Below are 16,299 nucleotides of genomic sequence, written 5' to 3' on the forward strand. Positions count from 1 at the left end.
TTTACCTAATCAGATTACTTTTTTCAGCAAGCTATCTAGTAAAGTAATGCATTAATTTTAAATTTACTTTAGTTACTTTTCCAAATAAGTAACGCAAGTTACTTTGTTTTTCCATAACTGACACCTCTTCTTTCCTCATGTTGGGAGAAACCGTCAGAGAGAATGTGCAGAGGTGTTGTGTGTGCTGTGTACATGATGGTTATTGTAGTTCTAATCTAGACTAAATGTGTGCATGCATTCACTCATCTCACTTGCACAAAATTAATAAAAACAGGGAAATGCAAACTGCAAACCTGCAATAAATATGCTTTACGTACTTAATATAACTTTATTAACTTTATTATCTTTAGTTAAAGGTGCTAAAGAGGATCTTTTTGTCGACTGAGAAACCAAAGACTGTTAGTGAGTTTTTGAAATGAGCGCATGCGTAAGAACAACCCCCCTCCTTCACAGGGAACGCCTCACAAAACTCGTGCACGAATATTGGAACACGAGTGTTTACGAGTGTTTTATTCGCTGTGTCATGTTAGTGGATTCATTATGTCGGACTCACCGCAGGTAACTCGGTGTCTGCAGTTGTTATTCCTGTCTCCTGACAAAAACATTGCATGCAGCGCCTGTGGAGTGTGGAAAGTTACTGGAGCGCGCAGTCACGCTCGTCGAACGTCATGGCAGTGATTGACAAGCCAGAGGGCCAATCGGCGCACGTCTCTCACAAGGAACGTCACGGCAGTGATTGACAAACCAGAGGGCCAATCGGCGCACGTCTCTCACAAGGAACGTCACGGCAGTGATTGACAAACCAGAGGGCCAATCGTTTATGCGATGATCGCGTAAACGATTGGCTGATGTTTTTAAGGCCCTACCTCGTGCACAGATGATGTATATTAATATTATTCCTTTCAGTGCACCTAATAAATAGTCTTTTATCAGTTAGTAAAGACAGTTTCAAGTAATATTACAAAAATGTATAAAACAAAACATCCTCTGTAGCACCTTTAATTGTTGGAAAGAGAGTTTGAACTTTCTTTTCTTGCGTCCTGCAATCGAGATTGGCAGCAGCAGCAAGCACAGCTGAAAGGTTTGTTTGAGCGGCGCCCTCTACTGTACAGACGTGAATTTGCATTTCATTCAAGCTTCACTTTTGGTGTATAAGGGCCTTTTAAATTTGGCAAAATAGAACTTGTTTTGTTTTTTTTGTTTTTCTTATTAAAAGCAATCAAGCAAGCTCAGCCATGATGAGAAAACGTAACGCATTACTTTCCATAAAACGTAACTAAGTAATGCAATTAGTTACTTTTTTAGGGAGTAACGAGCCTACCTTTAAAAGTAACGTAACAGCTCATAAATAATTATGACATAAAATCGTCTTAGTATGTTATACTTTTGCCTTTTTGTCATATTTTAGACTTTTTAATATCATAAGACCTATTTTATGTCATAATTTCACCTGTTTATCTCATTATTATGACTTAAGTATATCATAATTTTCACTTTTTATCTCATAACTACGACTTTTTTTTTTAATTCCATAATGGTAATTTAACAAAGCAATATGTTCTTATGTGTATAAACTCCTTCCATAGTGTTCAGTGATAGGCTGCAGAGCGGATGTTGATCGCTGCGCTCTGATGGATTCAGTTCAGTGAAGGATTCGCCAGGTCAGACTGATTCAAACCGTCTTTTTGAGCTGTTAACTGAAAAACTGCCTTATTTGTGCCCTATTTTTTGTTTATTCACATTAAAATATTTGTTACTAGAATATTTTAAATGATCTGTCAAACGGCTTGAACGCAAGAGTCGAGACTTTTATGTTGAAAATAACAGTGTGCGTCAGGTGGAAAGCAGTTTTTCCTTGTCATAAGGTTGCGCATTTCACTTTGAACCTCTATGACAATATGGCGGAAGGAGAGGAGCCGTAAGTGAAATTTTATACAAAGCTGCTCATAAATCCCTCGTAACAGTGCTTGTAGTTCAATCAACAGGACGCAAGAACGTTAACTTGCGGGTAGCAGAGCATGAATGAACCTTCTTTTATTCTCTCTTTTTAGGGAGAAGAAAAGAAGGAGAATAGAGGAGCTGAATGAGAAGTTAGTGAAATGAAAGATGAGAATTTAGATGTGGCAGCCAGCAGGTTTGCTTTTGGGAGGTGTTAATTCTTAATATTAGCTTTGTCTATAATCCAGACACTTTTCGGACATTATTTTGAACAGCTCTCCGCATACACTGTAAATAAAATACTATACAATCTGTCTGAAAGCTAGCAAAACCTCCAAACACTGCTGTTTGAACACATGCCATAATGTTCTTTCTTTCTTAAAATATAACACAAAACACCTTCTTTGTATTAATTATGACACTTACCTAAAGTCAGTGCCAACCAACCCCTAGCTTAATTGTATATACAATACAATATATTGTATATTATGTTATGCTGTTTATTATGTGTGAATGTGTTTTTAAATTATTAAATAATCTGCGTGATGTGTGTGCTGTGTAGTTAAATATCTATACTTTTTCCACAGCATGGTTGTGGATGGAGGGAGTGGGGATGGCAGTGACTGGCAGGGAAGATGGGACCATGTCACAAAGTTCTTAGAGAGAGCTGGACCCTTCACTCATCCGGATTTTGAACCCAGCACTGAGGTAAGATGTAAATCATAATATATAATATAATATAATATAATATAATATAATATAATATAATATACATTTCACAACCCTTTTAGAAATATATATGTTAATCTATGCCCACTTTTAGGGAGATAAGAACAAAGTTCAGCTGTGAAGGCATAATAACAGAACAATAACAATGTTTTTCTCAGCCTAGAGTACATAATGGCTGCTTTAAAACTAACAGACAGGCCACAGACTATGTGCACTGTTCTTTACTTCTCACCAAATAATAAAAAAGCCATTTTATACATAATTTTTCTGCCTGTAAATGTCCATGCCTGATAAGACTGTGTTTGGGCTGAGATTATAACGGAGTTATTACATTATTCTAATTACATTGATAAAGATTTATGCTGAAAATGATTATGCACGTGACTTAGGGTCATTTTTCTTCTGTGTAGCTACATGCTACATGCAGAACATTTGATTTTGTGTTTCTAAACCCGGGGGCATCAGCAAACTTCCAAGATGAAAACGTGAATGAATTAAAAAACAAAACAAGCATTAAAATAAGGCAAAACATCTAAAAAAATCTAAATATTTATTGTTTTATTTCAACCCCTCAACAACTGTTTAGTAAAACCTGGATATATGAAGAAACCGAATGTTAAAAGTGGGATTTATACACCTTGAAAAGTCATGTAAATTAATAAAGTTCTTAATTAATACAATTCTTAATACAAAAACATTGTATTATTCAAATTACTATATATATATATATATATATGATTCTCATAGCCAGCGATTCGATATTTTCCGATAACTCAAAAAGTTCTGGATTACGATTATGATACGATTCGATCAATATTTCGATATTTTGAGCCTATTTTACACAACCAGTTAAATTTTTATTAACTCACAACTGCAAAATATATAACAAACATTTATTTAAAAATTTCACATCCTGAACCCTGATTGGGACATCCACAAATAAAAAATTCACAAAGTAATGACAGCTTATGACATGACAACAGTCAAGAAAGTATTTTAGTTCTGTGCTAAAATGTGTAATGTCAAAAAACTGATAAATAAGGAATACATATATACACACACATAATTAAAAGACATTTCATTTAAATGTATAGCACAGGTTTTTAATGAAGCAACAACATATTATAGGTAGGACAAAACAAGACAGGCTATTAATATTCTTTCATTGTGCAAATGTATTATAAAGGTTCTAATACAGAGCAGCACAAAGCACTTGTGCGCATCCCGTGTGCAGAATGATGCGCTTAAAGCAACACAGAGTCGCAGTGCGCAGCGCTCCTATGCGGCAGTTTATTGACCATATTCTTTCAGTGACAGTTCCATCAACTGTCCAGAGTGTGTTTCACAAGTTCTGAAAGGTAGTTTAAATGAGAATGCAGGCGTTGGTGATAATGCATAGACTGATATTGTGTGAAAATGTGGGGTGTTAAAACAAAGGTGCCTCTATAATTAGCCCACAGGTATCAATTTTTTACGCATTGCATCGATGCATCGGATCGTTAGACATTAGATCGATGTATCGATCTATATCGATGTATTGTTTCACCCCTATATATATATAGTTATGCCAAGCTTTAAAATATTTTATAAGGTAGAAACTGTGAGTCAGCATGAAGTTGCGATTGTGACATACAGTACAGTCCAAAAGTTTGGAACCACTAAGATTTTTAATGTTTTTAAAAGAAGTTTCATCTGCTCACCAAGGCTACATTTATTTAATTAAAAATACAGTAAAAACAGTAATATTGTGAAATATTATTACAATTTAAAATAACTGTTTTCTATTTGAATATATTTCACAAAGTAATTTATTTCTGTGATGGCAAAGCTGAATTTTCAGCATCATTACTCCAGTCTTCAGTGTCACATGATCCTTCAGAAATCATTCTAATATGCTGATCTGCTGCTCAAGAAACATTTGATGTGTACAATTGTACAAAATATTTGTGTACAATATTTTTTTTCAGGATTATTTGATGAATAGAAAGTTCAAAAGAATAGTGTTTATCTGAAATCTAATCTTTTGTAACATTATAAATGTCTTTACTGCCACTTTTGATTGATTTAATGCATCCTTGCTGAATAAAAGTATTCATTTCTTTCATTTCTTTTCAAAAAAATAAAAATAAAAATTCTTACTGACCCCAAACTTTTGAACGGTAGTGTATAATGCTACAGAAGCTTTGTATTTCAGATAAATGCTGTTCTTTTGAACTTTCTATTCATCAAGGAATCCTGAAAAAAACAAAAAGTACACAACTGTTTTCAACATTGAAAATAATCATAAATGTTTATTGAGCAGCAAATCAGCATATTAGAATGATTTCTGAAGGATCATGTGACACTGAAGACTGGAGTAACGATGCTGAAAATTCAGCTTTGCATCACAGGAATAAATTACTTTGTCAAATATATTTAAATAGTATACAGTTATTTTAAATTGTAATAATATTTCACAATATTACAGTTTTTTTACTGTATTTTTAATTAAATAAATGTAGACGACGAAACTTCTTTTAAAAACATAAAAAATCTTAGTGGTTCCAAACTTTTGGACTGTACTGTATATCTGAGTGAAACGGTGTCTCGAACAAGATCAGGGTGGGATTTGATTTTGGATTGTTGTGGTCCGCTGTGATGTCATGTGAGTGACAGATTGTCCACCCTCACTCCAAAAAATATGTCAAAAGAAAAGAGATGAGATGTCACTGCAAGAGGGAGGAGAAGTTATTTTGCTTAAAGATTATGAGAGCACATTAATTTTTCAAAAACAAATAATGATAAATAATAGGGATAAATAATTTATAACAAATACTGCAGTATTCCATTAAAAATAAGAATTTTCAATTTTGATTTCATGGTGACTTAAAAAAAATCCTTATCCTTAATTTATATCCTGTATATCTCAAACAATTGGAAGAGTCATGGGGCCATTATTTCTCAAATATTGTTGTGGATAATGGAGTCAAAAGTAGTTATAGTTTACTTTCAATAAAATGTGCACATCTTCTTCCAGTCTCTCCAGTTTTTGTTGGACACTTGCAAAATTCTGGTTATTGGAGCTGGTGGACTTGGATGTGAGCTGCTCAAAGATCTGGTACAGTCCTTGTTGTGCTGCATTTGTTCCTATTCTTGAATGACAGCTGCAATACTCTAGTTGCAAAGAGGCTAATAGCTGTGTTTTGTCTTATGCTCCTATATGATACAATTTCATCACCCAGGCCTTGTCAGGGTTTCGACACATTCATGTGGTGGACATGGACACCATTGATGTTTCCAACCTCAACAGACAGTTCCTCTTCAGGTTAATCTTAGTCAGCTAATAGATGCCTTTTTTCAAACCTATTCTTGTTCTTTTTTTTAATAATGTAAATTGCTTGCTCTTGTATCTATAGACCAAATGATGTGGGCCGACCAAAGGCAGAGGTTGCAGCGGACTTTGTAAATGGCCGGATCCCAGGGTGCAGTGTTGTCCCGTATCCTTTTCTTGTGGAAATGCTGATATAATTAAGTTGGCTTGAAAAAGCCAACTTACTGATCTACGTCTTAAGCTTATTATTATTCTTCTTAGACTAAATTTCTAAATGCATCTCCTCCTAGACTGTTCAAGCTACAACCACCAAACTCGGACTAGACCTTCAGACTGTTCTGACTTAGTGTGCTATATCTTTTCAGACTGATCCGACTTACGGTTTTCCTAAAAATGCTGATTAAACCTGGAAAAAACTCCCATTGACTTTCATTGAACTGCCTTGGCTGATCTGAACATTCCGTCCAACTGTCAAAATTCAAATTCAAACACACAGACTCAATTAAACTGCCATTCCTATTTCCAAGCCATTTAAACTCATTCAAACTCATTCAAACTCATTCTATCTATCTATCTATCTATCTATCTATCTATCTATCTATCTATCTATCTATCTATCTATCTATCTATCTATCTATCTATCTATCTAAATCTAACTCTATCAAACTAAATCTATCTATGTAAATCTAACTCTATCAAACTAAATCTATCTATCTAAATCTAAATCTATCAAACTAAATCTATCTATCTATCTATCTATCTATCTATCTATCTATCTATCTATCTATCTATCTATCTATCTATCTATCTATCTATCTATCTATCTATCTATCTATCTATCTATCTATCTATCATCTATCTATTTCTCTTTCTAATCTAATCTATCTATCTATATATCGATCTATATATCTATCTATCTATCTATCTATCTATCTATCTATCTATCTATCTATCTATCTATCTATCTATCTATCTATCTATCTATCTATCTATCTATCTATCTATCAAACTAAATCTATCTATCTATCTAAATCTAAATCTATCAAACTAAATCTATCTATCTATCTATTTCTCTTTCTAATCTATCTATCTATCTATCTATTTCTCTTTCTAATCTATCTATCTATCTATTTCTCTTTCTTATCTATCTATCTATCTATCTATCAAACTAAATCTATCTATCTATCTATCTATTTCTCTTTTTAATCTATCTATCTCTATCTATCTATCAAACTAAATCTATCTATCTATCTATCTATCTATCTATCTATCTATCTATCTATCTATCTATCTATTTCTCTTTTTAATCTATCTATCTCTATCTATCTATCAAACTAAATCTATCTATCTATCTATCTATCTATCTATCTATCTATCTATCTATCTATCTATCTATCTATCTATCTATCTATCTATCTATCTATCTATCTATCTATCTATCTATCTATCTATCTATCTATCCCTTCTCATCTATCTATCAATCTCTTTCTTCTCATCTATCACTTTTCATCTATCCATCTATCACTTCTCATCTATCTCTCTTCTCATCTATCACTTCTCATCTATCTCTCTATCTATCTATCTATCTATCTATCTATCTATCTATCTATCTATCTATCTATCTATATATCTATATATCTATCTATTTCTCTTTCTAATCTATCTATCTATCTATCAAACTAAATCTATCTATCTATCTATCTATCTATCTATCTATCTATCTATCTATCTATCTATCTATCTATCTATCTATCTATCTATCTATCTATCTATCTATCTATCTATCTATCTATCTATCTATCTATCTATCTATCTATCTATCTATTTCTCTTTCTAATCTATATCTATCTATCTATCTATCTATCTATCTATCTATCTATCTATCTATCTATCTATCTATCTATCTATCTATCTATCTATCTATCTATCTATCTATCTATCTATCTATCTATCTTTCTTCTCATCTATCACTTCTCATCTATCAATCTATCTATCTATCTATCTTCTCATCTATCACTTCTCATCTATCTCTCTTCTCATCTATCACTTCTCATCTATCTCTCTATCTATCTATCTATCTATGATCAACTCTCATAGCAACCACCCAAACCAACCTAGCAACCACCCAGAACACCATGGCAACTGCATAGCAACCACACAAATCACCCTGGCATCATCCTAGCAACCAGCCTGGATACAATAGCAACCACATAGCAACACCATGGCAACCACCCCGAGTACCCTAGCAACCGCATAGCAACACCCTAGCAACCGCCCCGAGTACCCTGGCAACTGCATAGCAACACCCTAGCAACCACCCCGAGTACCCTAGCAACAGCATAGCAACACCTTAGCAACCACCCCGAGTACCCTAGCAACACCTTAGCAACCACCCCGAGTACCCTAGCAACACCCTAACAACCACCCAGAGTACCCTAGCAACCGCATAGCAACACCCTAGCAACCACCCGAGTACCCTAGCAACCGCATAGCAACACCTTATCAACCGCCCCGAGTACCCTAGCAACCGCAAAGCAACACCCTAGCAACCACCCCGAGTACCCTAGCAACCGCATAGCAACACCCTAGCAACCACCCCGAGTACCCTAGCAACACCTTAGCAACCACCCCGAGTACCCTAGCAACCGCATAGCAACACCTTAGCAACCAGCCCGAGTACCCTAGCAACTGCATAGCAACACCATAGCAACCAAACAGAGTGCACTAGCAACCATTTTGCAAAATCTGTATCTCTGCATCAGAACATCGTCCAGACATGGGGGTTGGTTTATATTGTCAAGCAGCCTTTGGAGTATCATCACTGGTAGCTGCCAAGCCACTCCCTAGCAACCAAACAGAGTACCCTAGCAACCGTTTTGCAAAATCTATATCTCTGCATCAGTACATCGTAGAGACATGGCGGTTGGCTCTTTTGACTCATGCTAGCAATCTGGACTTCCAACATGCTAGCAGTGAATAGCTACATGCTAATAGTGATTAGCTAAAAAAAAAAAAAAAAATAGTGATTAGCTAAGTGCTAAAGTGGGCTAAGAACATGCTAATAACTCTATAAAAACTCCATAGTATCCATCTGTGACAATTACCAATCTATCTATCTATCTATCTAATAAAACTTAAACTTTCAAACTTCAAACTTTTAAAACTTCTTCAAACTTTCTGTCTATGCTTTTTCAAGCCAACTTAAAGTTTGTCTTCAAACTTTTTTATCTAGTTTATTGTTTGATACACTATCATATAAAAGTTTGGGGTCAGTGAGATTATTATTACAATTTATAAAATAAATTAATACTTTTATTCAGCAAGGTTGCATTAAATTGATCAAATGACAGTAATATTTCTATTTCAAATAAATGGCACTCTTTTGAATGTTAATCTATTTGTCAAAGAATCCTGAAAAAAATTGTATCATGTTTTCCACAAAAAATATTAAGCAGCACAATGTTTCCAGCATTAATATTAGGAAAAGGTTCTTGTGCACAAAATCAGCATTCCTGAAGGATCATGTGACACTGAAGATTAATGATGCTGAAAATTCAGCTTTATCATCACAGGAATAAATTACATTTTTAAATACTATATTAGAAAGTTACTGTAAGTTAAGTTTGACTGTATTTTTGATCAAATAAATTCAGCTTTGGCGAGCATAAGAGACTTCAAAAATCATTAAAAAAATCCTACTTACCCCAAAGTTTTCAACTTTTCAAGACCCCAAACTTGTTAGTGTATATGTTATATTGATGTGTGTCAAAATATTTGCATTTACCTTAATAAGAAATACAGACATTTTAAGAAAATCCAGGACTTGGATGAGGCATTTTACAAGCGTAATTACCACCTAACTATTTTACATTTGTCTGCTTTTTTGGCAATAACATGTGACACAATTGTTCTATATTGTCAGACTAATTATTATGACACTTTTTTTGTTTTGGACAGTTTTTTTATTTTGAAATCTGATGTAACTGTCTTTGTTTCTGCATAGAATTTCACATAGTAGTCTGTGGCCTGGACTCTGTTGTTGCCAGAAGATGGATGAATGGCATGCTGGTATGTATTTACTTTAATAAACATTCAACAATCCGTTTATACAAATTTATAGAGACAAAGTCTTCTATATGTCAAGTAAAAAAATAGTGTTTCTATATTGTAAGAATTGCTTTTGTGCATTTTGCTTTCTCCTTTTCAGCTATCTCTGCTGATTTATGAAGATGGTGTCCTAGATCCCAGCTCCATTATTCCTCTAATAGATGGTGGCACAGAGGGCTTCAAGGGAAATGCCAGAGTCATTCTTCCGGGCATGACAGCTTGCATTGATTGCACACTGGAGCTTTACCCCCCACAGGTGCATACTCTGATTTTGTGTTAAGTTGAGTTTCAAAAGCCTTTTGTCAATACTTAAATTTTTATTTTTTTTTGCCCTACACAGATAAACTTCCCAATGTGCACTATAGCCTCTATGCCACGGTTACCTGAACATTGTGTTGAATATGTCCGCATGCTGCTTTGGCCCAAAGACAAGCCTTTTGGAGGTACATTAATTCACAGTATCTGCATGGGTGCTCTGCTACCTGTGGGTGCACAACCACAGACTGATACTTTGGTTATACTGCTGCTAAGTAGCCTACTAATGTTTCAGATTTTAATGTATTTTCTTCAGATGGTGTGGCGCTAGATGGTGATGATCCAAATCACATCCAGTGGGTGTACCAGAAATCTCTGGAGAGAGCAGCAGAGTTTAACATCACTGGGGTGACTTACAGACTCACTCAGGGTAAGTGAGACTGGCCTGCTCAGCAGACCTTTATCAGGCATTTCGTGAAATCCTCTCGTTTATTGACCAGCTTCTATCCTCTCCCTCTTATGCTTTGGGCCTACAATAAGAATGTCAGTTTTGTTCAATTTCAAAAAAATTGTTCATTCATTTTACAATGCTGGACAGACAGTCAGACAACCTCTCTGATACAACAGTGTCTCTGAACTCAGCTGAAATGTATATAATTGTATATCATCAGTATAAAAATTATAATTCATGTCATATTTCTGAATTAGGTTGCCCAATGGAAGCATGTATAATGAAAATAAAAGTGGCCCAAGAATTGATCCATGAGGAACACCAAAACCCCAAATTATTTAATGTCTTTGATATATAGTCACCTCTAATTAATAACTAAAAAGTTTTTGATCAAATAAATGCAGGCTTGGTGATCATAACGCTGCATCCAAAATCCAATACTTCCTTACGTGATAGTTACAAAGTGGTGGATGTAGCTCTTCTGAATTTAGTTCATACTATATAGAACATACTTTTTTAATTGTCTAGAAGTAAGTTCTAATTTAAATGTAGTACCTACACAGTATACAATTTCAGATGCAGCGTTCGAGACTTTAAAAAAAAAAAAAAAAAAAACCTTACTGACCCCAAACTTTTGAATGATGGTGTATAAACCTTGAAACAGAACTTTATAGGTCCCAGGACCACTTATTGGGAAACCAAACCATATTTAGGGACTAGAATATCAGAGAAAAACTTTGGGAGTCTTTTGATTTGGGACAACCATTCAGAACACCTTAACAGTCATCTAGCAACATTCTAGCAATGTTCTAGCAAACATTCAGAGCATTGTAGCAACAGCATACTAATGCCCTGGTATCATGGTGCATGCTTTTGCACAGGCAAGCACCAATCAAATTTCCTTTAGAGAAAATGTCTTTGAATTTATACTTATAATCATACATTTTGCTGATTGTGAGTGATTGTTCAGAAGCTCCTATTGTTTGGAAGTAGATGTTGATGTACCACCTCACTTGTGTTTCAGGGGTCGTGAAAAGAATAATTCCTGCTGTGGCTTCTACAAATGCTGTTATTGCTGGTATGCTGACATTGCAAATGTTCTCTGGTCTTGGCATGTTTTAAAGGCTATTGTTTTTCAGTAAATTGAGCTGTAACTGAAGGTAAAATTTCTTTTTCTTACACATTTCAGCTGCTTGTGCCACAGAGGTTTTCAAAATTGCTTCAAGGTAAGTTATAATGGTATATTGCCCAGAAGAGAGCTTTGATTTCGGTGTTCATTCACATCTCTCATTTGTTCTTTTACCTTTGCCGAACAGCGCCTATGTTCCCTTGAACAATTACCTGGTGTTCAATGATGTTGATGGGCTGTACACGTACACCTTTGAGGCTGAGAGAAAGGTGAGTGATTTGAAGTACATAACTATGAAAAAATAGACATTAATGCTAAATAAAAAAATCAACACAGCTTAAATATTATCCATGTTGTACGTGTAGGAGAACTGTTCTGCCTGCAGTCAGGTGCCACAGGACCTGCAGTTCCCACCTTCAGCTAAACTACAGGATGTTCTGGACTATTTGACTGAGAATGCCGCTCTGTGAGTCACAAAGTTCCTTAAAGTTCACCCATGGTTCCTGAACATAATGCCTTATTGTAACTGTTACATTCAGAAAACAAGCACATATATACAGTATCTCAAATAAATGAGTACACCCCTCACAAGAAATGACACTTTGCTACAATATAAAGTAGTGAGTGTACAGCTTGTATAACAGTGTAAATTTGCTGTCCCTTCAAAATAACTCAACACACAGACATTAATGTCTTAACCGCTGGCCACAAAAGTGAGTACACCCCTAAGTGAAAATGTCCAAATTGGGCCCAATTAGCCATTTTCTCTCCCCCGGTGTCATGTGACTCGTTAGTGTTACAAGGTCTCAGGTGTGAATGGGGAGCAGGTGTGTTAAATTTGGTGTTATCGCTCTCACTCTCTCATACCGGTCACTGGAAGTTCAACATGGCACCTCATGGCAAAGAACTCTCTGGGGATCTGAAAAAAAGTATTGTTGCTCTACATAAAGATGGTGTAGGCTATAAGAAGATTGCCAAGACCCTGAAACTGAGCTGCAGCACAGTGGCCAAGACCATACAGCGGTTTAACTGGACAGGCTTCGCCATGGTCGACCAAAGAAGTTGAGTGCACATGCTCAGTGTCAAATCCAGAGGTTGTGTTTGGGAAATAGACGTATGAGTGCTGCCAGCATTGCTGTCGTCCCAGAAGGAAGTCTCTTCTAAAGATGATGCACAAGAAAGCCCACAAACAGTTTGCTGAAGACAAGCAGACTAAGGACATGGATTACTGGAGCCATGTCCTGTGGTCTGATGAGACCAAAATAAACGTATTTGGTTCAGATGGTGTCAAGCGTGTGTGGCGGCAACCAGTTGAGGAGTACAAAGACAAGTGTGTCTTGCCTACAGTCAAGCATGGTGGTGGGAGTGTCATGGTCTGGGGCTGCATGAGTGCTGCCGGCACTGGGGAGCTACAGTTCATTGAGGGAACCATGAAGGAGCAGAGCATGATCCCCTTCCTTCGGAGACTGGGCCACAGGACAGTATTTCAACATGATAACGACCCCAAACACACCTCCTAGACGACCACTGCCTTGCTAAAGAAGCTGAGGGTAAGGTGATGGACTGGCCAAGAATGTCTCCAGACCTAAACCCTATTGAGCAACTGTGGGGCATCCTCAAATGGAAGGTGGAGGAGCGCAAGGTCTCTAACATCCACCAGCTCCATGATGTCGAGTGGAAGAGGACTCCAGTGGCAACCTGTGAAGCTCTGGGGCCAGTTGCACCAGCTGTGCGCAAGTTACAGCGTAGACTAGTTTTGACGTAAATGGGCACTATGTTACAACTTGCGCACTACTAAATATTTTTGTGTTGCACCATTAAACTTAGTTGAAGCGTAACTCTACGTATACACTAAATATTTACGGAAGCCTCCTATCAGGAGTAACGGTTGGAATAAAATAGCAGACTGACTGAACTGCATCAATAAGCTCTTGTTTTACCTGACAGACTTCATTCTTTACACATATATGATGCTGCTGACATTTACACTCTTAAATTTTAAGAGAGAGAACATCATGTGAAAAGATTACTTTGTTAGACACTCTTCAACACGAACCCGTTAAACAGCGCGCCGCTGTGTGCATCGGTCCTATCACTCCGTGTTGTGCATGTCAAATAAAATCAGTCATAATCAATAAATGTAATTTCTTATGTTTTTTATTGATCCTTATTAATTTCGTTTCAAATACAGTTTCTGAATGTTATTTACATATAAAAACATTTATGATTAAGTAGTAGGCTATTATATTTAATGGGAACTTATTTTTACTGTTAGCTACGTGAGGCAAAATAAGTCAGAATGAAGGATAAACTGAAATTCACGGAATTTCAACAACTTCTGCTCCTGTATTTGAAGGATCACTGAAGGTAAACGTCATATTATGCGACTACGCATTACTTTACAGAGACCTTACGAGCTACTAGCTACGTTCTGCCTTAAGAACAAATGGTGCAACCGAACAAAGTACAGAGTTAGTTACAAACTAGCTAGTAGTTACTAAGCCACTAGTGTGGACTTTACGTTCCAATTTAAGAAAGAACTTACGAACGGCTGGTGCAACCCTACCCTGGTGAACTCCATGCAAGAGGGTTAAGGCAGTGCTGGAAAATAATGGTGGCCACACAAAATATTGACACTTTGGGCCCAATTTGGACATTTTCACTTAGGGGTGTACTCACTTTTGTGGCCAGCGGTTTATGCTGTTAAACAAGCTGTACACTCACTACTTTACATTGTAGCAAAGTGTAATTTCTTCTGTGTTGTCACATGAAAGGATATAATAAAATATTTACAAAAATGTGTGGGGTGTAGTGTTCCTCTGTGTTTTGGTGTTCCTCTGTGAGATACTGTGTACACACACACGACAGGAAATTTGGAAAAAAAAAAATGGTGTAAAGCAAGCAAAAAATGTCTCCATATTTGTTAGCTCTTAACTTCTCTTAAGCAACTTTCTACATATTCCACCTCATTGCAATAACAATGACTCTTTTTTTCCCCCTAGTCAAATGAAGTCTCCCGCCATCACTACAACTTTGGATGGAAAAAACAAAACTCTGTATTTACAGGTTAAATATTTTCTAACATTTACCAGATTGGTCATAAAATGTATCACCTGAATGTATTTTAGATTTTCTATCTTATGTTAAGTTCAAATGTTATATATTATAATGTAAATTTTATGGATGATAATGACCTTTTTGTTTGCCATGTAAATGGCCATGATGCTAACATGGCATAAAAACTTAATAAACAAACAAACAAACAAACCAGATTGGTCATAATTTAGTTAGATTTGATTTCAGTTTTCTTTGCATACATTTTATGCATTAGATGTATATTTAAAGTTGGTACATCTGAATCTGTTTGGATTTATTTTCAGACTGTGGCATCTATTGAAGAGAGAACGCGACCAAATCTAAGCAAAACACTGAAAGGTGATTGAAAGTCTTCTGTCAAATCATGTAGTATATGTACCTTATTTAATAATTTGTGTATTTCAAAATTATATTGGTGTTGTTTAACCAATTAAATGCCTTCTTGTGTTTGCAGAGCTTGGACTAGTGGATGGCCAAGAGCTGGCAGTGGCTGATGTCACCACTCCTCAGACTATGCTCTTCAAGCTCAACTTCATCTCATAGGACAAATGATTAATTCTTATGGACAGTGGTTATTGCAGTCACCATCAAAATGAAGCAGACTTGGAAATGTAGTCTGTAAGCTCCATGTTTCAGTGCATCAACAGTGGCACACATGCACATGCTCAGTTGGAGTTGCTGTGGTTTGGATTTAGCTTTTTTGGTCAACTCTGTCCATCAAAGACACTTACAGAAGGCGATTGTTTCGTTGTCTTGCACTGCTATAGCCGTAGGAGTCTTTTTGGTGGATTTCTTTTTATGCAAACTGTTTATCTATTTATTTTGTTGTTGTGCATTCAAACCAGTTTGACAGTATCTTGTTCAGTGTCTTGTAGAAAAAAAGAAATCATTCATGTTTTGAATTAAAATTGGAAATCTTATTTTAAACAAGTATTGAAGTCCTAGTCCTGTAATGTTTTCCTAACTTTAAATTTAAAATATCCTTTTACCCAATTTGTGAATAAATTTACTTGGTTAAATATTTAAAAAGGCTCAAAAAAGGCTCAATCTCCAGAATAAAAATATTTTGTAGACAAATACAGAATGTTGCATTGTCAATGTAATGTTAAGGCATTTGGTATACTGTACTGTCTTATGTGGCATTGTCATGTAATACAAATTTACAGAAATATAGTGCAGACTCTTATCCACAAGGTCAGACCTCAGTGTCTTTATTTAAATGTTCATTTGGACAAGTCGCATCATCACACAACAATGGATAAAACTACAACAAACTGACATGAA

The 16,299-nt window shown here is 35.8% G+C and overlaps 1 protein-coding gene across 3 annotated transcripts; it reads left to right on the forward strand.

Annotated features, from left to right (window-relative positions):
- Positions 1-1,642: 1,642 nt before the first annotated feature.
- uba3 (ubiquitin-like modifier activating enzyme 3) lies at positions 1,643-16,202 on the forward strand. 3 transcript variants are annotated; one of them, XM_067387346.1, is made up of 18 exons: positions 1,866-1,918; positions 2,052-2,090; positions 2,526-2,646; positions 5,684-5,764; positions 5,889-5,971; positions 6,063-6,143; positions 9,779-9,822; positions 9,981-10,045; positions 10,185-10,340; positions 10,425-10,527; positions 10,656-10,769; positions 11,815-11,868; positions 11,980-12,016; positions 12,107-12,188; positions 12,285-12,385; positions 14,922-14,985; positions 15,300-15,354; positions 15,470-16,202. In XM_067387346.1, exons 1-18 carry the CDS (start codon positions 1,899-1,901, stop codon positions 15,556-15,558), a joined length of 1,389 nt encoding a protein of 462 aa, XP_067243447.1. In that variant the 5' UTR covers positions 1,866-1,898; the 3' UTR covers positions 15,559-16,202. The 3 variants fall into 3 exon arrangements, with proteins under 3 accessions (XP_067243449.1, XP_067243447.1, XP_067243448.1); XM_067387348.1 differs by lacking the exons at positions 1,866-1,918; positions 2,052-2,090 and adding an exon at positions 1,643-1,661; XM_067387347.1 differs by lacking the exon at positions 2,052-2,090 and having other exon boundaries at positions 1,881-1,918.
- The last annotated feature ends 97 nt before the right edge of the window (positions 16,203-16,299 follow it).

This window comes from Chanodichthys erythropterus, chromosome 6 (assembly GCF_024489055.1).
Source record: "Chanodichthys erythropterus isolate Z2021 chromosome 6, ASM2448905v1, whole genome shotgun sequence".
Classification (NCBI taxonomy): Eukaryota; Metazoa; Chordata; class Actinopteri; order Cypriniformes; family Xenocyprididae; genus Chanodichthys; species Chanodichthys erythropterus.

What these genes read in the sequence shown, in the direction of transcription:
- uba3 (XM_067387346.1), top strand. Translation starts at nt 1,899, where the DNA reads ATGGCGGAAGGAGAGGAGCC. An exon ending in ATAGAGGAGCTGAATGAGAA is followed by an intron (nt 2,091 to 2,525) that starts GTTAGTGAAATG and finishes CTTTTTCCACAG; the next exon opens with CATGGTTGTGGATGGAGGGA. An exon ending in ATTTTGAACCCAGCACTGAG is followed by an intron (nt 2,647 to 5,683) that starts GTAAGATGTAAA and finishes ATCTTCTTCCAG; the next exon opens with TCTCTCCAGTTTTTGTTGGA.